The following is a 26119-nucleotide window of genomic DNA, read 5'->3' as shown; positions in this document are numbered from 1 at the left end:
AGTAGATCATTTTTCGCCAAGAAACATGCTGCAAGATGGCGCACGAGACGTTTTTTTGTTTCTTTAATTTTTCTTTACTTAATGTAAAACAACTTTAGTTAAACCACGTGACTTTCATGAATATCAAAATCAATGATCGAATTATTCGAGGAAAAAGTTAAAAAAAAATCAAATAAAATAGGAAAATAGTTCTAAAAATGTAACTTTTGTTACTAAAATAAACAATTTTCATAAAACTAACTGATTCGCATTTGAATTTTAAACCACGTGATCTTTTTTATGGTTCCCGGTAGGACAAAATAACCTTTTTAAGGCCCTGGGGTTTAAACTTTTACTTTTATTTTTTGGAATTTTATTTTAATTCTTTTATGTTCTCAAAAAAATAAAAATTTCAAAAAATCTCCATGTAAATGTGTTAGGGTCTTATTTTTAAGACTCCAGGGCATTAAAAAAAGGTTATTTCGTCCTTTAAGATGATCACGTGGTCTAAAATTCAAATAAAGTACAAATATCATTGTTCGAAGGATAAGATAAATTATCAGATCTGCTTCAAAAATATTTTCTAATTTTTTTTAGTTTATCAGTCAAAGCTAAAGCAAGGTTTTGAAGCAGTAAAATCAATAGAAAATTTCATAAATTTCGAAAAAAATTTTCATTATACGAAAATTTTCCAAAAATTTCTTTAAGAGCTAATTTTCGAGAATTGATTTCTATTAAGAAAAACAAAAAAAAACCTTTGACAGGTAGATCGAAGTCTACGGGATTGCCCAGTGTAATAATTTTTGCAATTCCGACAATTCACAAAGGCTTTTTACTAAAAAACGAAATGTAAAATAATTCATTTCTCCGAAATACGATTAAAAATGAAAGCTTTGAAAAGAAAATCAATTTTAAGCTCTGACATATATTTTTAGTGAAGTCTTTTATGAGAAATCAGTTTTTCTTTATGAAAACTAAGAGCCTTACTTCAGTTTATATTTATGAAAAAAACATATTTCGTTAGTTCAAAATATTTTACCTTCACCTTTAACAAAAATCGTCATCTTCTGTTCGTCAAGGAAACATTCGCCATTTTAGTTCTTAACCAATAAAACCACGTCGACATGAAAGAAAAAGACTCGACTAGTCAGAAAACATTTATTAAGCTAGATATGGAAGAAAACATACGGAAAAGGGGTTCCTTAATATCGCAAAATATATGAGAAAACACGCTCTTACACTCAACATATTGAAAAATTTCCTCAAATATTTGATACAAGACGACATCGACTGCTAAAAGGAAAGTAAATTGTTTGGTCTTGTCTTTTCGACATCCTCTTACATTTTTATTTACTTTTTTCCGAGCAAATTGAACGATCGATATTAGTTCAGTAACAGCTTAGATTCAAAAACTAAGAAGAGGAAGTTGTCCTTGACGAGCACTCTCAAATTGGCCAATCTCGAGAAAAATCTCAAATGTAAATTCGTTCGAACGTAATAATGTCATCATCGTAATGCAACTCATCATCAGAACATTGATTGGATGTCATTTGAATGACAAGACTCTTTTGCGAACATTTTTCGAATGAATTGAATTGATTCGCAAAACACAATAGTGGATCGCTCTCGTCTCGTCTTATCAAGATTATGCAAATTTCGCATCATCTGTGCCAGTCGACAAAAGGCAACAGCAGTTTTTGATGATAAAATAAATGTCTGATGAAAACACACGGCACCCTTTTTCTCGTGTGTTACATCACTGCTGCCGGATCCATTGTCAACGACGACGACGTCATCGATGCTCGCAATCATAAAATATGCACATTTCTTCCTTTTTATGATTACATTAGAGTTGTGTGTTAACGTTATTTCACTTTACTTTTCTCTCTATTATTATTGCCATTGTTTGACACAAAAAAAAACTACAAGTTTGATTTCCATTCAATACACACGTCACGAGCGATGTCGTATGAGGTAGTTGATGTTTTTAGGTCGAATCTTTCCGTCTCATTGTGCTGTGCGATGCCATGCGATGACGATGAATTGCCTTCGGTGGAATTGGCTGAAAAGGGTACTCGAATGTTTTTTCGCCGGAATGGCGCAATATGGCTCCTTATTTGTTCAAACTGTGGAGCAAAAAGTGGTAAATTTAACAAGAAATTGAAATTCTAATAGTTTTTGTCTGACTTTAACTCATTTTGAAGAAAAAAATCAATAGACCACGTGGTTTGAAAATTCATAAAAAACATAAGGTTCATAACCTTATACCACGTGGTTAATAAAAATTAAATAAACCACGTGGTTGAAATTTTAAGAAACTTTTAAAATTTGAAGAAACCATGTGGTAAAAAATATAAAATATACCACGTGGTTTAAAAAATTTATAACCCTCGTAGTTAAAAAAATTAAAGAAACCATAAGGCTCAAAACCTTAATAAACCACGTGGTTAAAAAATAATAAATCACGTGTATAAAACATTATATAAAACTAATAAAAATATTGTAATCACGTGGTTTGAAAATTGATCTCTGGAGTAGTATCACCATCAGCAAGTATCATTGCTCCTAGATAGCGGAGCTCTTCAGCAAATTTAAATTTCATCAAATTAAGATTACAGCATTGTAGTTGGAGGAAAAAGCATTAAGCTTAAAAAAACTCATCTTTTCTTTCACATTTTAATTTTGTTGGTCGTGCGCCATTTGATCCGTTGACATTGAATATATCACAGTCCTCCCTCAGGCCCAGTTGGAGTGTTTTATTTGGTTAGAGTGATCACAGGATTTGTCATCATGAACTTAGTTTTTGCCACGTTGATCTTTAGCCCAATTTCAGCCTCTTCTTCCTTTGAAAACCTAAAATAAAAAAAATGTTAAATCAACCTATTTTCGTATCATAGTGAACTTTTATTGTGAATATTGTTCACATGGTAATCAGTTTCTAACCCTTGAACACAAGCACCATTTCTTCTTGATTCCTTTTAATTATTTACAAGAATCATTTATTTATTTCTCTTTATAAAAATAGACATTTGACGTTTTTGCCACCTACACAATGGGTAACAAAACAAAACTAAATATATAAATTTTCCTCCATTCATTACTCTAACGACCGACACGCAGCAACTAATCCGTAATAGAATCCTTTTTCGTGCCTCACAGCGACTTTCTTTTGTTTGTTCAGGAAGACAAAAAAAAATTGTGCTCTATGATTTTAACGCATACCAAAAGTTCATTTTTAAGTATTTTCATAAAATAATAATGAAAATCTATGCAAAAAAATCAACTTCAGAACTTTTTTAAGCACTTTCCTCCTCTTTTCATTCATTTCGTATAATTTTTTCGTACAAAGATAGGAAATATTGATAAAAGGCAAACTTTCTTCTTTTCACATTTCAGTTGAAAATTTAACTTTTTTTTTGTGTCGAAAAAAAATATGATAGTTGATATGATGATAAGTTGTCGACAAAAGTGTCGACAGTGACTCGATAGGGAAATTTCATGAAAATTAAAAGGCAAAGTTTTTCACTTTATGTCATCATCAGTGCAGCGCGTCGTTATCTCTCTGTGAGTGGCAAACGCAAAATGACACAAAAAAAAAATTGTTTGAAATAAAATAATAATCATAAATTTCATTAACATTATGTTAACATCGTGTCGAACACCAAGCACTCTCGGTTTTGTCAACTAATAATAAAATTGTGTAACCAACGTATAATTACAAACAATAAATGTTTACCAACCAAATGTTATTATGACATGATAATGAGAGATGAGGATCAATCGGGTGAAAATTTTGCACAGAAAAAAAGTGTTATTTACAAAACAGCTTTAACGGATTTGCGATTTTAGACAAATAGATTCGAATAATTTAATTATGATATGCCTGATATGCATTACAAATTTGAATAATTCATCATCCATTCTTTTTTTTCGTTAATTTTGCACAAACAGTACGGATTAAATTAGATTAATCAAGTGTAGCATGATGTTGATGCTGATGACAAATTTTACATGGGAGACTGCTAAATCTACTGATATGATTCAATTATGGACCATTTCTCTCGTGCCATTTTATGATTGCTACCTAAATTAGTGCATTTTCAGCCAAAAGCGGGATACATGGTAGCGTAGCGATGTGAATACTACGGAGAGATGGGTAATTTGTGCAACAAAAATGGTGTGTGGGTGGGTGAGAGAGCATATGTGATTAGCTACGTATGATGGGTCATTCAATTTAGTGATAATTAGTGAGTGTTAGACGGGATTTCTGTTTGTCGTTTAATTTGATCTAACATGGTTTTTATTTGCGTATGTGATTTTCTATCAACTATTCGATGAGAGAAATTTTCGTGTTTGATTGACAAAGAAAGTAGATCAATTGAAATTGGAATGAAGAAAAAAGTAAAATAACACTGAAGCACATAATAACCTGGCCATACCAAAAGTACTTGACAAGAAGTAAGGTATATATCGGATAGTGTAATAATCCTTTAGATATTATTGACTACATCAATTTCTCTTATGACATAAAGTGTGCAAAAAACAAGACCAAAAAATTATTTTTTCACAACTAAAAACTAAAACTATAAAACAAATTAAAATACAGACTTTAACATTCCATCGCAAAAGCTCCTCAATTCGATTGACAAAGAATCGGCTAGCTAGTTGGTACTTATGACCTAACATTCGATGGTAGTTTCACGAAATCCTAAACAGTCAGGTCACAGATTTCATGCAACTTCGTATTTCTTGTCTATAGCTTATATGGTGTCAAAAATCTTTCAAAATCTATCGTAGAGCAATGCAAGAGCTTTTTCTTAATAATTGTCGTTGTGCAAATCACACGAAAGTTGTTAACGTTATGAAGTACGGATAAAAAAATATTTTTGTACTTCAAATTGGATTTTTTTAACATTATTTTATTCCTCCGCCTCCTTTGTGATCTTTTTCTTTTAAAATGCAACGAAACAATGAAAAAATTGTTTATTTATGCAGTTACTTAATAAACTTAACTTACTCGACATCTACTGTTTGCCACACTTTCGGATTGCAACTTTGTCCTACTCTCTTACATAGTTTTTGACCTCAAGACGTTTTCAAAAGCGACGACAGACTATTGTCTTCCGAAAGTCAACCTCTGAGTTTAGACTTGTACCCTTTTCAGCTTTGCGGTTATTATCGAAGGCAAACGATACAAGTACATTATTAATATAAGAAACTTACCTTGATGAACTGAGCCTACTGTTCTCTCAGGTTAATTTTCTCTTGTTCTCCCTTTTTGTTTGTGTGGTGATTCGAGACAGGTTCTGGAATCACTTAAATACTAATACGAGTTATAATTTAACTTCTACTAACTCCTTAAAGGTCTTCTGCTAAAATCAAAAATTTTAAAACAATTAATAAAATTTGAAAATTTCTTTGAAAAGAAATCAAAAGTCTACATGGTCTTTTAGTGTATAAAAGCAAATATTAATTTATAAAAATTTCATAGGGTAAAAATTTATAAGCTTACTTTAGCTTAATTTTTAAGTGGCTTACTAAAAATTTGAAAGTATAACGAATGATTCAACATAAAAAGTTACAGAAAACTTCAAAAAGCTCGAAAAATCATATAAAAACGAAATCATATTTTTCATTTTAGTTCTAAAAGCATATCCATACATAAATTTGTCCTAACAAGATGTTGATGTCCTTATCTTCTTGTCGCTCAGTGTAACAAATGATTTTTTTTTATTTTTTGATTATAATATTGATTAATTTCAAATTTAAGGATTTTTTTGTAAGTTTAAAACTTTTTGAATCTAATTTATAGAAAAATCTAAAATATTGCTATTAAAATCTTTTATTGATAATTTTGTCAGATGTTTTTAACTCCTATCAAAATTTCCAAACATTCATTAGTTCCAGATATGTCAACGTTTCAACATCATCAAAGGTGTCACAACTCTCAAAGAACTTTATGTGAATCAATGACAACCCTTTGTAGTCGCATGCTATTGAATGTCTCCCCTTTGAGCAATTTATCCAACTAAAAAGGCCTTCAATTACTCTGCACAAACGAACGACATCAAACATCTAACGCACTCACCTTGCAGCAAATACAAATGCATCTCCAAATCCGTTCACTTTCGTCCCTTCACTTCTTTCTTATTAGAATCCACATGTTCCTCCCGTACTCCATGCATCTCTCACATAACTGTACATTTTTGCCGGTACCTCCACTCTACGTCTCCATGCACGTCTCTCGTCATCATCTGTGGCGTGCAATTCGCAACCAAACACTCACACACACCCAAACAATCAACAAAAACAACTGTACCGTATATGAACGATGCCAGCTGGTACCAGCCCTGCCGCAAGTGACATTGATGTATATGAAAAGTGCGAGTGAGACAGTCTTGCGTGTGCCGCTACATGCGCGAGCGAGACAAAAAACGTTTGTTTTGACACTCTTTCACCAGAGTTCGATTTTGACGTTTTCCGTATAAAATCAAAAAATAAAAAAAAAAATCTTTTGTGTTGTGAGCTCAGAATTTTTTAATTTTATTTTCCTTCAATGAAGCCCGACACCTTTATCCACGACAAAACCGTGCTCAAGTGACAGTTTTTCGTGTCTTTTGTATCGAATACGTGTGAATCTCCTTCTGTATCGCTTTTTTTCGCTTACATTGTGCAAACGAGTGCTTGAAAAGTTAATTAAGGAAAAAAAGTGCAGCAACAACATATTTCGTCTCGTACGTATGTATAGAACCCAAAACACAAATACATGCAAGATAGAGAAAGAGAGACTGAACTCGCACTCACACAACGACAAAAAGACACATGAATTGGCAAGAAGTGTAGAAGAACGGAGCGAACGATGCGGTCTTCAGTTTTGATTGAGTTTTAATTTCATACATACACATTTTTGCCTTGGTCTCTCCTACTACTTCATATCATCCACACACAAAAAAAAATAAATAAATAAAAATATACCAAAATATAATAAAATAAATAAAAATTTAATAACAATAATCGATAAATTTTTATACAACTTTCGCAAAAATAACACAAAATAAATAAAAATCAGTGTCAAAATCACGAAGAGTGCGAAACAGTAAGAATTTAATATAATATAGAGCACAAAGTTCATTGAAATACACAAAAAAATAAAAATACAATAAAAAAAGAGAAAATGTGTTGTTAAAAAAAAAATAAAAATCGGACGTGTGAAATTTTTGTGTTATCATCAAAAAAAAAAAACCGAGCTTTCCCATCCAAGGAATTTAATTTGCTGCTTTTTCTCAATAGCAAAAAATAATAATTGTAAGTATCTTTTCGAAACAAGTGCATTTTTGCACTAGTTACTGCATTAATCTCGCATGAAACTGGTTCACTCACATGTGTGTCCGTCCCTCCGCATACCTACGGAGATGCTGCTGCTGCTGCTGCTGCCGATACTGATGCAACAAAATAACATCAGCATTGCATGCAAAATATTCGCTACGACACGACAACTCTTCGTGTATGTGTGTGTATTGATTTTAATCTCAAAGCATTTCTCTAAAGCGGAAGCAATAATGAGTTAAATTGAAGATAATTTCTTCGTCGTATGTCTTCGTCGATGTCTTGTGTGTGCCACATGATTGAACGACGAGTGTCGTCGTCGTCTTGATTCGCAATTTATTAAATCTTTAATAAATAACTCTCCGTCGTGTACAGAGGTACTTTCGTGCGTGTGCGCCTTTTATAAACCTTTTTATTTTGATTTACTAGCAAAATGTACAGTTAGACAGCAATCAAAGTACGCAGAGTACGCAAAAATATACAAACCACGAAAATATAAAATGTAAATAATTCCATAATAAATTTTGACAGTTTGAGTGCGCAGAATCCTGTTTATGTATCTATCGAACACACACACGCGTCTGGTCTCTGACTCTGTGCATCCTTGCAAGACTCGTCGCCGCGCTCGATGAATCATTTTCCGTGTAGAGAAAGAGCAATCAAGTTTCGTGCGTATTTTATGTGTGTGACTGTGACACAAATGTTGATAAGGAAACTTCTTTGGTAATTTTCAATTAAAAAGCGGCAACGATATCGCGTCCCCTTTGCTTAAGTTTTAAATACTTGCTTTGTTACAAATTCATTATCGTTATTTGTTGTTTGAAGAAAAAAAAAATTTTTTTTTGACATGAGTTTAATTTCCGCACACATATGTGTCTCTTTTGTACATATATTTTTATTTTTTTGTGAATGTTTTGAGCGTTTTGTTGTTAGATGATGCGGGAAAAAATGCGTTTTTGACCGTGAATGAAGAGGAATTTATTTTTTTTTACTGGAATTTTTTTTTTCAAAACAAAGTTTTTAATTTTGCGTTCATTTTTATTTGTTTAAAAATTTTTTAAATATTTTTTTTGTCAAAAATTTAATTTTTAAACAGGTTTAAATGTTTAAAAATGGTCTAAAAAATTACAAATAAAATTTTTAAAATATTAAATTTAATGAATTCGAAATTTGATTTTTTTTTTTTGTAAAAATTTAAATTTTTAACCATTAACTAATTTTCTATTTTTTACAAAATTTATAAATTAAATTTTAATGTAATTTAAAATTTTATTAAATTATTTTTTTGAAAAAAGTTTTAAAAATTTAAATTACAATAAAATTTTATTTATAAATTTTGTAAAAAATAGAAAATTAGTTGATGGTAAAAAATTTACTTTTTTACAAAAAAAATCAAATTTTCGGATTTATTAAATTAAATATTTAAAAAATTTGATTTGTAATTTTATTTTAGACGGTTTTTAAACATTTTAACCTGTTTAAAAATTAATTTTTAGACAAGAAAAAATAATTTTTTAGTAATAATTCAAATAAAAATTTTATTGATTAGATTCAAAATAATTTATTATTTTTTTAATTTTTATTTTTGACAACAATAGATAAATATTAATTAAATTAATTAAGTTTATTTTAAATTATTAATTTAATTAGTTAAAATTAATTATTTAAAATTATTAATTAATTGTTTTTAAATTATTTAAAAATTTAAATTATTTTGAAATAATTATAATGAAATAATTATGATTGAAAATTTTTCATAAAGCGCTTTAAATAAAACTTAAAATTGATGACTTTAAAACATTTAAAATAAAATTCAAAGTTCTTAACATCATGTCAAAAGTTTTTTTTCTCACTTGTGATAAAATACAAAAAAAAAAATAACTGTGAACTGTGTGAGTCTCTGTTGTATTGTGATTATGATACTCTCGTGATATAGTCAATACAAACAATTCACGCAGAGTGAGATAATTTCTTTGCTACTAGAAAGAAAGGAAATTTCCGTTTGTCGTTGACATTGTTGCTGTAATTATATCAGAATTGTGAATGATTCAGAATTTTTATCAATTTTCTGCCTTTTGCGGCCTTTTGAAATAATTATTTTTATTACAAATTGTTTCTTATTGGAAATTATTGACATGTAAGCTAAACATGAGTGTTGAAAAATTTAAAAAAAATATATTTTATGAAAATTTGTCTCAAAAATCTCGTAAAATAGCTCAATTTCAAAAATCAAAATCCATGAAAAATTGTTCAGATTATCATAAATTACCAAAAAATTTAATAAAATTTGCACGTTTTTCTTATGACGTAAAAAAATTTCGAATCTTCTTCGAAATACTTTTCAATTAATTGCCGTAAACGAACCATATCTCGCACCGTCATTATCGTGTCTATCGTCTCTCTACCGCACATTTGTCGCGCATCTCTTGCCACCACCGAGAACAAACAAAAAAAAATGTCAAAACCATTTTTTTTTCTTCTTTCATTTCATTATTATTCTATAATTATGCGCCCTGCTCAGACACGCGGCGTTTATTAAACATTCATACCAGAACCAAATAACAACACAAACACGAGACATACCTGTAAAGCAGCAGCAAAAAAAAAGAACGAAATAAAAAAATACTCGACAACTGACCTGAGTTACATTACAGGAACGCGTAGCGAACAAATAACAACAACGAGAGTATTAAAAATAATTTAGTGCGCTAAATAAATTAAACAAACGACCAAACCAAACGACTGTAGAACAATATATATTATGATCGAAAATAGAAACAATAGGTCATGTTTCTTTCATTTTATTTATTTTTTTTCGCTCTTTATTAAAACGTGTGCCTTTAATAATATTATTATGAAAAAAAAGTGTACTTACAACGAAGCGAGACTTTTCGGTGGGAGCAATTACGAAAAATGTTTCAATTTATTAACACTATATTTTATTTAAATTTAAAATTTGTTTAAAATTAATTTAATTTTCTTCTTATTAATTTATTTCATTTATTAAAAAAAAAATAATTAAAATATTTAAATAAAATTAATTGAAATTTAAAAAAATTAAAAATAATAAATTATACTCAAAAATTTAACTTTTCTATGAATTTTAATAAAAATTAGTTTTTTTTATTTTACTTTCCTACGAGTTCAAATAAAAAATGTTAAATAACTGGATTAAGCTTAAATTTTTCTATCGAAAAATGAAATTTTTTTACAAAAAACTAAAAATAAAACAAAAAAAAAATTATTTTTAATTTTGTTTTAAATTTAAAATGTTTTAAATTTTTTTAAATACAATTTAGGTTTTTTTGTCTACTTTTAATTACGAAAAAAATATTTTTTTAAATAAAATTATTTAATTTTAACTTTAATATATATGAAATATATTTTTAAAAGTTTTTTTTTACTAAAATTTTTTGTATTTAAAATGAAAATTTTTGAATGTCGATTTAAAAAATAATCGTTAAAAATTTTTAAATTAATTTTTCGCCAATTTATTTATTTTTCTAAAATTAAAAAAAATATTTAATAAAAATAAATTAATTAAAATTATTTTTATTTATTTAATTAATTTAATTTTTTATAATATTAATTTTATATTTTTTAGTATTAAACATTTATTAAAAATACATTTAAAATTAAATGTTGTAACGAAGCAAAACAAACTCCCAAATCTCATCGGCCTTATATACTTTTTATTATTATTTATTATTTGTAGAATATTTGTTGTTTGTTCCACATAGACATATAAGTACATAATTTTTATTATTTTTTTTCTTCGCTAACCACAAGTATGGTGAATGAGAACTAACGTGGTGTACAAAATTTGTTTGAAAAAAGCAAGAACTAGTTACTTTGCTCCCAATTTCTTTTCTTTTTACAGCGATAGTCAGCAACTAGGTAGCGAGAATTGTTGTGAAAATGTATATGTTGTAATAATAATTGTTGTAATGGTAGAAACTTTCCTTCCTCTTCTTCGTTTCGATGGTTTCTCTGTGTATTTGTATTTCTGCAAAAATATACAAAGAGAGACTAGATACGAGGAAAAAAAGCAAACTAATAAAGAAAATAAATAAATGAAACGATAAATTATTGCGTCTACCAGTTTTATAAGCATCTCACTATTTATACTTTTATTATATTATAATGGTGTAATAATTTCCTCACAAACAGAAAGATTTCTCTGTACCTATGTCACTCTGTGAGATTTTTTTTTCTTTCAAATGTTTTAATCGGGTACAGCGTTTTTATCATATAAGTGCATAAAATGGTACCTACGGACGTAATACGTTTGGCATAAATATTATTCTTTCTCGAGAAGATTGAGATTTTGTTGTGTTTATTTGAAATGTTTTGGTGTAAACAACGCTCGATGCTCCTTGTATGTACTTTGCACATGCATTCGAAATTGTGTGATGTGTGTTCAAGTTAAGTTCATCTAACGGTAAATACTTGATTTTCTTCTCGTTTTGATATACATTTACCGAGAAAGAATAATGTAACGAGAAAAAAAAAATATAAAAATAACTAACTAACTATGTACTGCTATAAAACGTGATTCTTTGCATTTTTTTCTTCATCTTTGTTCGCTGTACGTGTACAACTTGTATCTATTTCTGTGTTGATTCTTTTTTTTTTTCAATTTTTGTTGTGGTTCGTACTTTCGCAACATTTAGAGTTAGAGTCGCAGATATGGGATTTTAAAGTCGTCTCATATGGCAGAAAAAAAAGAGAAGAGATGTGATTGTTGCGAATTTAATTATCGATGCTGTTACAATGATTGAAGATGAGAAAAGTGGCAGCATGAAGAGGTTTGAAGAACAGTTTTAGGTCAGTTATCATTAGTTTTGTAGCTATTATTATTTGTAATTATTAGTAACAATGTTAACAGGTGTTTAAGACACAGGAAATGAGGGTTACACATGAGTGATTTTTTTATTAGAAAGCCACATGGAAAATTAATTGTTTCTTAAAATTATTATTTAATGAAAGTCTTAAGATTCATTTGAATCGATTCATTTTTTTCAATTTTTAATTCAACTTGTTGAACCTAATTTTATTTAAATTATTATAAACTATTTTCACAAAATTAGAATTTTATAACATTAAATATAAATTAAATAAAAATTAAATTAAATATAAATCAAATAAAGAAAATAAAAAAAAAATATTTAATTAAATTCAATAAAATATTTATTAAATTTTACTTAAATTTTAAAAAAGAAAAAAATTGAAAAATTAATTTAAAAAAAAAATTCAATTTAATTAAAAAATAATTAAATTTTTTCAATTAAAGTGAGTGAAAATTTAAAATATTTTATTTATTTTTTTCTTTTTTTTAGAAATTTTTTTAATTTTTGATTTTTATCGTCAAAACACACGAAAAATATTTTTAAACGATAAAAAATGTTTAAATTTAATTTTTTGTCATTTTTTTAGATTTATTTAGGTATTATGCTAAATTTGATGTAGACAAGTGAATGATTTTTTTTTAAGTTTTTAAAATTAAAAAAATTTAAAATTTAAAAATAATTTAATGAAAATTTTAAGCGATAATTTAAAATAATTGAATTTAAAATTTAATTATTAAAATTTAAAAAAAATTGATAAAAAAACTTTTATTAAAAAATATTTGAATTTCAGATTTTTTCTTAGATCAAAAGAAAATGTTAAATTATAAAAAAAATGAGATTTAAAAATTTAAATTTAAAAATGAAAATTTAATAAAAAATGTTTTAGTCCAATAATTTAAATTTTAAAAGATTTTTTTTAAATAAAAATCAATAAAAAATTTAAAATAAAAATATTTTAAAATAATTTTTCTCGAAAATAAAAAAAATATCTTTTTACTATTAGAAATAATTTAAAAACGCTCTTAAAGTAAAAACAGCGTTAAAATTGAATATTCCCAATTAAATCTTTTATTTATATTTTCCTCTTTTTTCACAACTTCTTGAATCAGTAAATAGTTTTTTTTTCCTTCAATTTCCATTAAATATTTTTCCCTTAAATAATTACTTTTCGTACACAACTCCGTCAATTCTAATTAAATTAAAGACATTTAAAAAAAATAAAACATTGAATTGAATAAAAACGTCCTATTAATATTTAATTCCGATCAAAAAGTTTCTCTATTCAATAAACATCGCAGCACAGAAAGAAAAATAAAAAAAAATCGAAAAAAAAAGAAAATTGCTCCAATTTTCCATCCCCTCTATTCTACTCTTGCCATTCATTCTCGCAACTTTGACATGCTAATTTGATAATGAACTGCATTTTTTTTTTTTTTTGTAAAAAAAGTTTCCATCACTCCTCCGGTCTGACAAAGGTCACCCATTAAAAATTCATTCAATAGAAATGTGACGCAACGAAGGTACGACGAAAAATTGTGTCAAAACCTTCGTCGTCGTCGTCGTCATGTAAGTTGCGTTGCAAACAACTTCTTAATTGAAAAATGGGCCATAAATTTGTTCGTAAAGTACATCAAGAGAGATTTTATTATGAATAAATCAGCGCCAGCTATACAATAGTGAGGAAGAGAAGAAGAAAAAAAATCAGCATTTTTCGCTATTCTTCAAAAAATTTTTCCATTTTTATCGAGTTCATGTAACGTTGTGTGCAGCAAAATAGGTGGTAGGTACAAGTTTTCAATCAGTTCACTCCAACAGCTTCCACGGAGAAGAAGAAAGACATACATCGTTAGAGTAAATATGATATAAAAATGGTAATTTAAAAGCTTTTTAAGATGATGAATAAGTAATTTTCTTCCCCATTGGCATCATTTGTTCAAATTCCTTTATAAATGTGCCCTTTTTCGTCGTTTTTTTCTTCGTCTTGCCTTCCATTCATTCAGTCGTGGCACAAAAAGTATATTTTTGAAACATGCAATTTTATTATAGATACATGTATAATAGAGTATAATATCGTTATTGAGTAACCCTTCCTGCTATTATCTCGTACTCTCGTCGAGTTTTCGACTGTGTTTCTTGTTCTCAAACAATTTTTCTTCATTGTCTCTTTTTTTCCTTCAAAAAAATTTTTTGGGCTACCGAAAACCTTAGGAGAGAATTGGAGAATTGAGGTTGTTGTTGTTGTTACATGCTTGATTGTTCGGTGATTTGTTGTTCCTACGTTCGTCTTGTTATTGTTGAAATTTATAATAGGATGCTAATTAAAGGGATCATTTACGATATTTTTGTGTGGCATGGCGTGATGGTCTTTTGTCATGAAGACAACGACGTCGCCAGTGGTGGTTTGTTGCACATACAAAAAAAAATCCGGCAAAAGGGGTTGCAACTTTACTTTTGAAGAACTCTTCAATGACCGAATTATTATTAGATTTTTGTGTTGTGTCTCAAGAGCAGCACTCAAAAAATTTATGAATTTTTCGTTTTTATCGCAAAAGAGAAAATTTTTTGATCTAATTACCTTTCTAACAACATTAAAGCGTTACTTGCTTTGATATATGACGCAATTTTTCATGTTTTTGTGTACAAGGCAGGCAGGATGTTATGATGAGCGAACAAAAGTCTTCTTTTTTAAAGTGGATGCTAATAAATATAAATTTTTATTCCTTTTAATGGTGAAATTTTGTATTTCGCAATTTTTAGATAAGATAGGAAATATTTTAAAGAATTTAAAACTTTTAATTAAATTTATTAAAATTTTAAATAATTTTTCAGTTAAAATTCTAATTATAAAATTTAACAAAAAATAAAATAAAATAAAAAAAAAATTAAAAATTTTTTTTTACAAATTTATTCTTATTTTATAAAAAAAATTGTATAAATAAATATTTATAAATTATCAAAAAACTAAAATTGATCAATTCAGAAATATTTTTTGAAATTTAAAAATAAAAAAAAAAAATTATAAATAATAATTATTTATAATAATAAAAAAAATCTGATAAAATAATTTAGTTATTTTTCTATTAAAAAATAAATAAATAAAATTTTGGTTGCTAAAATAAAATTTTAAAAATAAATAAATTTTAATTTAATTTAATTTAAAAATTTTTATTTATAAATTTTATTCGGTAAAAATTGATGAATTAAAAATAAAACCTATTTTTTGTGTAAAAAATAAATGAATAATTTAAAATTTTAGAGTTTTTACTCTTTTCAATTTATCGAATTATTTGAACAAAATTTTTAAACACAAATTTAACAAAATTAACTAATTTAAAAATTTTAATTTTTATTAATTTTAAAAATTTAATAATTTACTAAAAATAATCATATTAAAATTTTTAAATAAAGTTTAAGAAAATAAATCAGTTTTTTCTTCATTAACCGTTTTTTAAGCATTTAAATATTTTTTTAAAAATTGAATTTTCAAATTAATTAAAAAATATAATTAATTAATTGATTGAATTTATTAAAATTTGATAAATAAAAATTAAATTAATTATTTTTTTTATTATTTAATTAAAATATTTATACATATAGTATTTTTATTGATTTAATTTTTTTTAATCTAAAATTTTTAAAATATTTTATTTTAATTTTTTAAATTTTTTTTTCAAATGCAAAACAATTTTTTTCACAATCATGATGCTGTTATAGTTCGCTCCTTTGAAACATTAACACGCACTAAATTATCTATATTTCGGCAAAGTGAGACATGAAGAGCCTATTGGGAAACTCACACCAAAAGCACCAACACTAATTTCGCACATAAATGAGAAACGATGCGTTTATAGCTTGGTTGCTAGTTGAGCTAGCAATTTAGCACAATATACAGCCTCTCAAGCACTAACGGAATATTATCACAATATTGTTAATTTTAGCATGATGTGCATTTGTATGTTGTTGCAGTTAGTTAGTTAGTTTGCTTGTTGTATATATTTTGCTGTGATGATGATGATAATAATGACGACGACGTCGACGATGATTCTGCTAGAAAATAGAGATGCATTTATTGAGATAATAATTTATAAATAAATTTGTGCACATATTTATGAACTCTTTTTTTTTCATAAAAAAAAACCTCTTTTCACATTTCTCTCTTTTTCTCATAATCATTATTATTATTATTGTTAAGCAACATAAAATTTTTATTATATATATTTATGAATAAATTTAAAAAAAAAATTCAGCTCATTTACCGTTCCAATTTTATCTGTTTTACTTCCAGTTGTCCACCAATAAAATTATCACAACCAGCAAATCCAGTTTCCCAACACAACCGACACCGATAATTCTCAATATATCGAGACCGTAATCAATCATCAACAAAAAAATCCGCTTATCAATAAAAAAAAAGTAAAAAGTAACTTAAAATTTGTTATCCTTTTGTTGTGTCACTCTCTTTATATATATTTATTATATACATCAACGCACTGATACGCAAAAAAATAAACAAAAGATACATTATTAAGTGAAACCTGAAGAGCTTGATCCCAGTATAAATTGAAACATATTTATATATATTTGTAAAATTAGTCCCGTAAGGAATACAAAATAAATAAAAAAAAGTGAATTATTAAAAAAAAATTATTACAAATAAAAAATAAGCAAAAATGGAGAAAATGGAAGTCACAATCCCATCCAATTTGAAGCTCTCGGATGATCCATCCGTTACTTTGACAATCCGGCTTATCATGCAGGGAAAGGTAAGTGATTTTATTTTATTTGTCAAAAAAATAATTATTTTTAATAATAAATTGAATATGTCTAAACAATATGTTTGATCCGATATAAAATGTTAAGCTTGTTATCGAATATTTTTTTTAATTGAATATTTTCTGAAAAATATATAATTTAATATATTTTGCGTGAATTTCAATAAAAATACATCTAAATAGAGTTGAGCGCATTTTTTTTATTAAATTTTAATTTTTATTTATTTTAAAAAAATTTAATTAAATTTTAATTAATAAATAAATTATTAAATTTTAATTTTTATTTAAATTTAAAAAAAAAATAAATAAAAATTAAATAATTAAATTTTAATTTTTATTTAAATTTAAAAAATAAAAATTAAATTATAAAATTAAATATTTTAAATTTTTATTTTTATTTAAATTTAAAAAAATAAATAAAAATTTAATTATTAAATTTTAATTATTTAATTTAATTAATTAATTATTAAATTTTTATTTAAAATTAAAAATAAAATCAATAAATTTAATTTTAAATTATTAAATTTATTATTTTATTTATGAAATTTCAATATAAATTATTTCAATCAATTAAATTTATATTAAATTAAAATTAATAAAAAAAATTATTTTTATTAAATTAAAATAAAAAAATTATTTAAATTTTTATTTAATAACTAATAATTATTTTATATAATAATTTTCTGTTAAAAAAATATTATAAAACAATGAAAAGTTTTAAATTAATTTTTAAAAAATAAAATATATCCCTTCAATTTTTATTGATAAAAAAATATAAATATTAATTTTACCCGATAAATATATTTACTTACTAAAAAAACTGCAGGTAACAACATTTCACTTCGCATGTTTGTACATTTTTATGACGTGTGATGTCAGATCCACTGCAATATTTCCACCAACATGCATCTGAAAAAAAAACCAATAAACTTTTAATTAACTCTCAACCATATTTTCGCCTGTTTTGAAACTTTTTTTTGTCATAAATTTAAATGAATTGTTTAAAAATTTATATATTTTAATTATTGCATTTGTTTTGGCAAAAACAAAAAAATAAAATAAAATAAAGTTTGCGATCAAACATAAATTGATAAAATTCAATATTTTCGAAAGTTGACAACAATATTGCGCGCAAAATGTAAAACTAAAATTTAATTGTGAAAATTTCCGTCAATACTATTAAATTCATACAATAAAATAATAATAATTTTAAAATTTAATAATAATAATATAATATAATGCAATCTGTTGGAATATCTAACGCATCAATGCTCTGGCTACCCATTTTCATTTGAAATAATTAAAAATTTTACTTTGTAAGGTACTCCGCTGTGTATTCGTGTGCCGTACAATTTTCTATGTGAAAATTAATATTTATCAGTCAGTGGCATAAATGAAGTTAATTTATTATTTTGTACTACTTTTTGTGCTGCGTTCGTCCATTTAATATATTATATTACAAAAACACAAAAAAAAAAACATTTTATTGATTTTCTGTGATTTAATTGTAATTATTATTTATTTATTTATATGTGATATGCGGTGGAAAAATAAATAAATTGTAATTCTGGATGTTCAATAATTAGTGAACTTGTAAAAATTGATCTCTGATAAGCAAACAAAAAAAAATTTTTTATTTAATTTGATCACTACATGGCATAATATTTAAATTGACATTTATTTTTTTTCAGCAAATATTTATTTTATTTTATTTTTAATAAAAAAAAATAAATGAATAAAAATTTCCTTGAAAAAATAATTAAAAAAAAATTTAATTGACTTACAATTCTTTATCAATTGTTTTTTTCGATATTAAATTATTTTAAATTAAAAAAATAAAATTAATAAAAATTTCCTTGAAAAATAATTTTAAAAAAAATTTAATTGACTCATAATTCTTTATCAATTTTTTTTCGATATTAAATAAATTCAAATTAAATTAAATAAAAAAATTTCCTTGAAAAATAATTTTAAAAAAATTTTTAATTGACACATAATTCTTAGACAATTTTTTTTTCGATATTAAATTTAATTAAATTAAATAAAATAAAAAAAAAATTGATAAAAATTTCTTTGAAAAATAATTTTTAAAAAAATTTTAATTGAAACATCAATTTTTAATAATCAATTTTTTTTCTATATTAAATTAAATCAAATTAAATTAAACAAAAAAAAAATAAAATTAATAAAAATTTCCTTGAAAAATTATTTAAAAAAAAAAATAAAAAAAAATTTAATTGACTCATACATAGTTCTTAATCAATTTTTTTTTTTCATTATGAAATTTAATCAAATTAAACAAAAAATGACGCAAATAAAAATCTTGTTCAAATAATGAATTTATTTTTTTTATCCCTCCAGGCTACCTCCTGGGAGGATGTTTTTATCATTATAAAATAATAAAAAAAAAATAGCGAAAACACGATAAAACTCTTATTTTTTACGTGTTGAGATCAACGCGAATTCGAACAAGAGGGGAAAACGTTCAGTAAAAATTTTTTATTTACATTACAAATTGGATTATTAGTTCAATGTAGTGTTGTAGAATTTGTATGGCCGTAGTGTAATTTTCTATTGTTTTAAAAAAATAAAAAATAAAATGAAACGAACTGTTAAAAAAATATTTTTTTAAATGCATTAGGGTGAGTTTGATTTTTCATTGAATTTTATTTTTTTTAACACTTTTCGGATTTTACTAAAAAAAAAATAAAGTAAAAAAAACTCACCCTTGCACTCAATTTTTCTTCGTTTTTTATGCATATACAAACAAAGACAAAGCTCTTCATTTTTTTTTAATTTTTTTTTTGCTATTGAAAGAACATAACTAATAATAGATAAGAAATCCAATTAAAAAACTATCATTTTTTGCTACCTTTTTTCCGATTTATTTGTTTTTGAACTCTCTCTTTTTCCGTTCTTCATTCATTTTTTTTTTTTTGCGTCTCCACAATTTATTTTTTCTACCTTGAAACAGCGACAGTAGAAAAACTATCGAACATAATGCACTTTTTAACGCTAAATATGTCATCGCCCAAAGTGCAGGCTGCACACCAAAGAGCAAAGAGGGAGGCCATTTTATATAATGATGATGATTTTTTTGTCTTGTCTCTCTCTCGTTCGACTATCAGACTTGAACACATGCGAATTTAAATTAAATTAAAATAACTAAAGCAAATAGCATCAACTACAGAAAAAAAATTGTCTTGTCTTGTCGTATGTGCATCGGCGTCGTGTCGTTTTCTTGAATGCCATGCCATGCGGCGCGCAAGCAAAAAAAAAATAAATAAATTTAAATGTATCTCTTTTTGATTTGAGTGTGCGTTCGTTTTTATTTATTTTGTATAAATGTTTTTTTTTGCGTCTAATTCTAATTTTAAATTGCAACTGAAATGCACATTTTATTGTGTACTTTTTTTTCGTTGTTTCTCGATTTGTTTTGTTGCAATTTTTGTCGCGAAGGAATTTTTTTTCGCCATAAAAATAACTTTTAAAGAACGATCGAAGAACATTTAAAAACTTACAACTTTCCTTAATTGATTAGAAAAAAAATTTCTTGTTGACTTCTGTGGAAAAGTTCATCAGAAACCTTTAAAGTGATTCAATTTTCCATCATCAGTTGAAAAAGTAAACAAATCCTTGTATCGTCGTTTCAATTTAGTTGTCTATCTCTCTCTCTGACGATGATGATGCGACGACGTCTATATTTTAATTTTCTGTCTTTCTTTCCCATCATTTCGTCTCCTGTTTGCGTTATTAGTTCTACTACCGGTTATAGAAGGTAACTACTAACTAATAATGAAATACATGTAAATAACTCCCACAGCAAGGCATGTCTCTCTCTCTGTGTGTGGAGAAAGGAAAAATTTTATATTTTTAGTTCACATATCATCATATCACAAAAGAGTCCAACTGGGAAAAATGTATATCCATTGAGAATGTTTTAATTAAAACTGTTACTACCTTGTTTTGAGTCCCTTGTTTCGTTATTTTTTTTTATTATTGTTTTTTGTGTAGTTGTTGTGATGTGTTTTGTCGAGTTGAATGGAGTTGAGATCTGATGATGTTGATTTTTTGTGCGTTTTAAAGAGTTTTGTTGTGAATTTTGGTGAAAGTGGTGTCTGTCTGAGGATTTTTTTTAAACAATTTGAAAAATTATTTAAATTTTGTAACGCAATAACTCAAGTTTTGCTTTTTGAATCTCTTTGGAATTTTTTTAGTGTGTCAGAAATAATAATTTTAAGGTTTATGAATAGAGAAGTTAAAGAAATTTTTTAAATTTGGAGCGAAAATTTCTTTATACATCGAGAAATGGAAGAAAAATTAGATTTTCTTTAAAAATTTAATTGATTGCATAATTTTAGGATAATTTCTTGTTTTAAAAAAAATTTATGAGTGGAACGAAGTTTACGGGTAACGGTAGTTTGTAGAAGAAAAATTGTTTTTATACTATTTGAAAGAAATTTATGATCTAAAAAGCATTTTACTTAAAAATTTATGAAAAAACTATATCGAAATCGAAAGCCAAGATTTTTTAATTTAAATAATCTTTAAAAAAATAAAGGTTTAAAATGGTTTTTTTTAAATAAATTTAGCAATCACAAAAATTTCAGTGAATAGTTCTTGATTAAAATTTTACTTTTTTTTCATGATTTTTTGTCAAATTTTAAGCTTTAGATCTAAATTTATTAAAACAAGATTAAAATTGATAATTTAGATAAAAAAAAATTTAAATTAATTTAATTAAAAAAAAAATAAATTGAGTAAAAAATTTTATTGTAATCTAGTTTTGAATTAAATTTTCATAAATAAAAAATAATGAAAATTTTTATTTTAATAAATCCTAATTTTTATTTCATTTTGCCTGCATTTAAAGCAGTAAAAAAAAATAAATAAAAAATATTAAATTTTTTTATAAAAATTGCTTGAGTTAATATTTAATTAAAAAAAATAACAATAATTTTTTTGAAGGATTTTTAAAAATATTTTTAATTTATTTTTTTAATTTAATTTATTTATTTTTAAAAATCCTTCAAAATAATTATTTTTTTATTAAATATTTTTTATTAACTCAAGCAATTTTTATAAAAAATTAATATTTTTTTTAAAAATAAAATAAAAATAATTTAATTAATAATAAATTAAATTTAATAATACATTAAAAATAAATTAAAAATAAATAAATTATTATTTAATTTTATTTAATAAATAAATAATAAGAACAGAAAAAAATTAATATTTTTAAAATAAAAAAAAAAACAATTTTAATAAAAATCTGAATTCATTCAATAAAATTCCAAAATTCACCTGAAATTTATTTTTTAGACATTGACGTCAATTCTACTAAGAAAAAAAGCGCTCACTCCTCTTCACATACGACAAAATTTTCCCACGTTTTTTAATATATATAAAAATGTTGAAAAAGTACTCGTTGGGAGTTGTTGACATGATTTACACAAAAGTAAATTGATATGTGACTGCAAACGCACTGCATACCTCTGCGGACAAGCTCCAGCAATTTACCTTGCTTTTTTTTGATGTGACAGCAAAACATTTAACTAGGAAATTTTTGTTCTCTGTATGTGTGTTTTTGTCACTTTGAAAATTCATTTCAAAATATTTTTGGTTTCAACACCGCAAAAAGCACAAAAAAGTTTGAAATATTTTTTAAAAACTTCTGAAGCACAAACGAATTTTTTTTGTGTGTTTCTTTCGTTATTTAGACATTTAAATATTTATTTATTTTATCGAATATTTATTACAACAACGAAGTAATTCGAAGTAACGAGTGTCGAAACACACACCTGGGCACGTAACTGCCCTGTTTACGTAGAACAAAAAAAATATTTTATTATAAGCAGGTCAATAAATTGTCGTTTTATTATTTATTTATAGAATTTATATCAAAAAAATGAAACAATTGAATTTTAGTGCGGTACCGTTTTCGAAACAAAATCGGAAAGTTTCTTTAATTACATTTCATTCATATTAAATTTGATTTATGTGCAGGTGGATGGATTACAACTAAAATATTTATGAGAAAATATTGACGAATGCCAGACAAAAATTGGGCCACACATCAAAACATCAAAAAAATAAATCCTTCAATTATAATATTTGAGTACATCGGGCCAGGAAATTAGAAAATGATTTTTTGGTTGATAACGTTCGAGATAGAACACCGGATTACAACACAAAAATCCACTTATTTTGGTCCCCCGCATGACGACAACGACGACGTGCACAATTTTAAATTGAAATTAAAAATTCATTTGCGTCAACTAATTATTATCCAGAGCGGGCGCACCAGCTTACGACTGCTGATCCTTTTGTGTGTGCATCGAATCTGACAATATTTCGACATACAATTCACTCTGTTAACAAAATAATAATAAATACGGAGCCGAGTGCAGATATTTCAGCAAAGGATTACGTGCAATTTTGTAGAGTGAGAGATGGATTTGCGTTGTTTTTGGTGTCCCAATTCGACAATATAAATGTAAAATATTGTTGTTTCGAATATAAATTGGAAACGACGACGACGCAGCGCTTTACAAAGAGCCGGATTAACATTTATTTTTCGGGGCATTCGATAGCTGAGATAGATGAATGATGTGTATATTAAAAATTGAGGTTAATTAGTAGGTGAACAACAAGCAGTTGGTCGAATACATGAGTTATCTGCTGGTGAAAAGGATTGCGATGGCGACCAAAGTGGTAAAATATTTTAATGATTAACGAGAAAATTTTGTGTTTTTTTGGGTTATTATTGAAGAGCTTACTTTGCGGATTATTAATTGGGAATTTGTAATTTATGTGTTTTCGGGTTGAAAAGCGGCTTAGAGTTGATTATAAAAATATTAGAGAAAAAAATAATGAGCAGGCCTTTTATTTTTAAAGTATTTTATTGAAATTTTTTTATGGTCAAAAGTTCGATTTAAAGCAATATTTAAATAAAAATAACCGATTAAAGATTTTTTTATTTAATTTTTTATTTATTTTTTTTTTAATTATTTTGTTTTTTAATATTAAAACTTAAATTTATCCAAATAAATTTTTAAAATCAAAGCTTTACGAAAATATTTTGATATACAGAGGCTTGATTGCTCTTGTTACTTAACTTTGGCACTACGTAAGGCAATTAGTATTGGTCACACGACCAATAGTGGCGGATTCACTGAGCAAATGAACTATTTTATTTTTATAAAAATACTGACAAATTTTGTTTCAATATAAAAAAAAAAACGAAAATAAAAATTTCAGTAATTTTTTTCGATCATTTAAAATAAAAATGTTTGCCAAATCTTAAAGAAAAAAATATTAAAAAAATAATGAAACTGATTAAAAAAATTTGAGACATGTTATAGAACAATTAAAAAACTTATCGGGCGACAATTTCACGACGTGTCTCACAATGTCTGTCACGACGTGTGTCACGTGCTCAAAAATTGACCAATGGAAATAAAATTTAAAAAAAATTAAAAATTTTCTAAAAATACTGACAAATTTTTTTAAAAAATAATAATTAATAATAATAATAAATTAAAAAATAATTTTGTTTTAAAAAATATAAATTTTTTATAATATTCATAATTTTACGATATTTCTCTAAAAAATCTTATCAAAAATAAAAAAAATAAAAAAATTAAAAATTAAAAATTTTCTAAAATTATTTCTTTTTTACGGTTTTTGAGCTTAAAAACTTTTTTAAAAAATTTCTTCATTTTCAAGCACAAAATTTTTTAAAAAATAATTTATTAATAATAAAATAAGATTAAAAAATTGCACAAATTTTGTTTTAAAAAATTTCAATAAATTTGGTTTAAATGACTTTTTAGGTAATTCATAATTTTACGACAAAAACATGAACAAAAAATGGAAAAATCAAAAACTTAAAAATATTTGTGCGATTTAATTTTAAATAAAATTTTTCAAAAATTTTTGAAAAACTCTTTTAGGCATATTTTTTTATTAAAATTCAAAATTTTGTTAATTATTCGCCCGGGATTTTTATTTTAAAAAATTTTTATTCTTGCAGATAAATTTTTGAGCAAAATTAAATTATTCCAAGGCCTAATTTATATCACTAGGCCAATTTTGAGTACTTTACTTCAACAATTTTTAAAATATTTTTGACGAATTTCAGTTTTAATGAGTTTTTTTTTTATAAAACTTAACATTGTGTCAATATTTACTTAAATTTATTGTAAAATTTATTAAGTGTTATTTTATTTTAATTTTAAAGAATTTTAAAAAATTTTCATTATTTTTTAGTTGTTTATAAAAAAAATAATTTCATAATGTGAAAACCGAAAAAATTAGAAATTTATGAAAAAATCTTATTTTAAAAAATTTCCATTTCCTTTAAATTTCTTTTAATTTTGATAAAATACTAAAAAATTTCAAGCGACAAAAATAAAAAAATTCAAAACTTACCAAAATTCAGCCTTTTTGCACTTTCAATAATAATTACAAAGGTCTCCATCGAAGTCAAGCACCAAAAATCGTTACTTTTCATCTCTCTTTTTTTTTGTTAACATTTTTGTTCCACGTTAATAAAACTGGAAATTAATTAATTTCTTTTGTGTTTGCTACTTTGTAAGCAAGTCTCTCATCTCATGTCTGTCCCAATTAATTACCATCTTAAAATTCAAAGAAAATATTAAAAGTTAAATTTTTTTTACGGATCCCCTCTTCTTCTCATATTTTTCTCCATTCATTCATTCATTTTCATTAAAACACTACAAATTCACACAGAAAAGCGGAACAAGAAAAAAAGTACTTTCCATGATCTCATTATTTATTTACTTTTTATTATTAGATGTCTTGTGAAGATGCTTTGTAAGCAGGATTACGCGTTCATTCAGAGAGACCTTTATTTTTTTCTTTGCTCTTCCTTAATAGAAATTTTGCCCTTCTGCTGTAATAACGCTAAAAATGACGCGAAACAGGTGTTGTACATGCAAAAGCCAGAAACAAGACAATAAAAAGTAACAACAAGGAGGACCTAAATACACAAAAAAAAATCTGCTTCATAGCACATGTTTCTACAAAGCGAACAAATAGACGAAGAAGAAAAAAAATAGAAGATCGCTTTATAAGCCTTTTATTTTATTTTTCAGTACGAAAAAAAAAATTTCTCGCAGGAATGTTTCTTTCTATTCAATGTTTGAATGTAGAAGAGACACTCGAAAA

At 25.3% G+C, this 26119-nt stretch overlaps 1 protein-coding gene across 3 annotated transcripts in view; it reads left to right on the top strand.

The window, feature by feature from the left end:
* LOC134832819 (poly(rC)-binding protein 3) overlaps positions 1–26119 on the top strand; it is a 145606-nt gene that overhangs the window by 80295 nt on the left and 39192 nt on the right. For all 3 annotated transcript variants that reach the window (XM_063846996.1, XM_063846994.1, XM_063846995.1), the window contains exon 2: positions 16441–16918. In XM_063846996.1, the coding sequence (XP_063703066.1) occupies positions 16826–16918 (93 nt within the window). In that variant the 5' untranslated portion in view covers positions 16441–16825. The remainder of the gene's footprint in view (positions 1–16440; positions 16919–26119) is intronic.

The sequence above is a fragment of the Culicoides brevitarsis genome, chromosome 2, assembly GCF_036172545.1.
Source record: "Culicoides brevitarsis isolate CSIRO-B50_1 chromosome 2, AGI_CSIRO_Cbre_v1, whole genome shotgun sequence".
NCBI lineage: Eukaryota > Metazoa > Arthropoda > Insecta > Diptera > Ceratopogonidae > Culicoides > Culicoides brevitarsis.
Note: the sequence above shows the minus strand (reverse complement) of the source record. Positions and strands in the feature narration are given on the sequence as shown.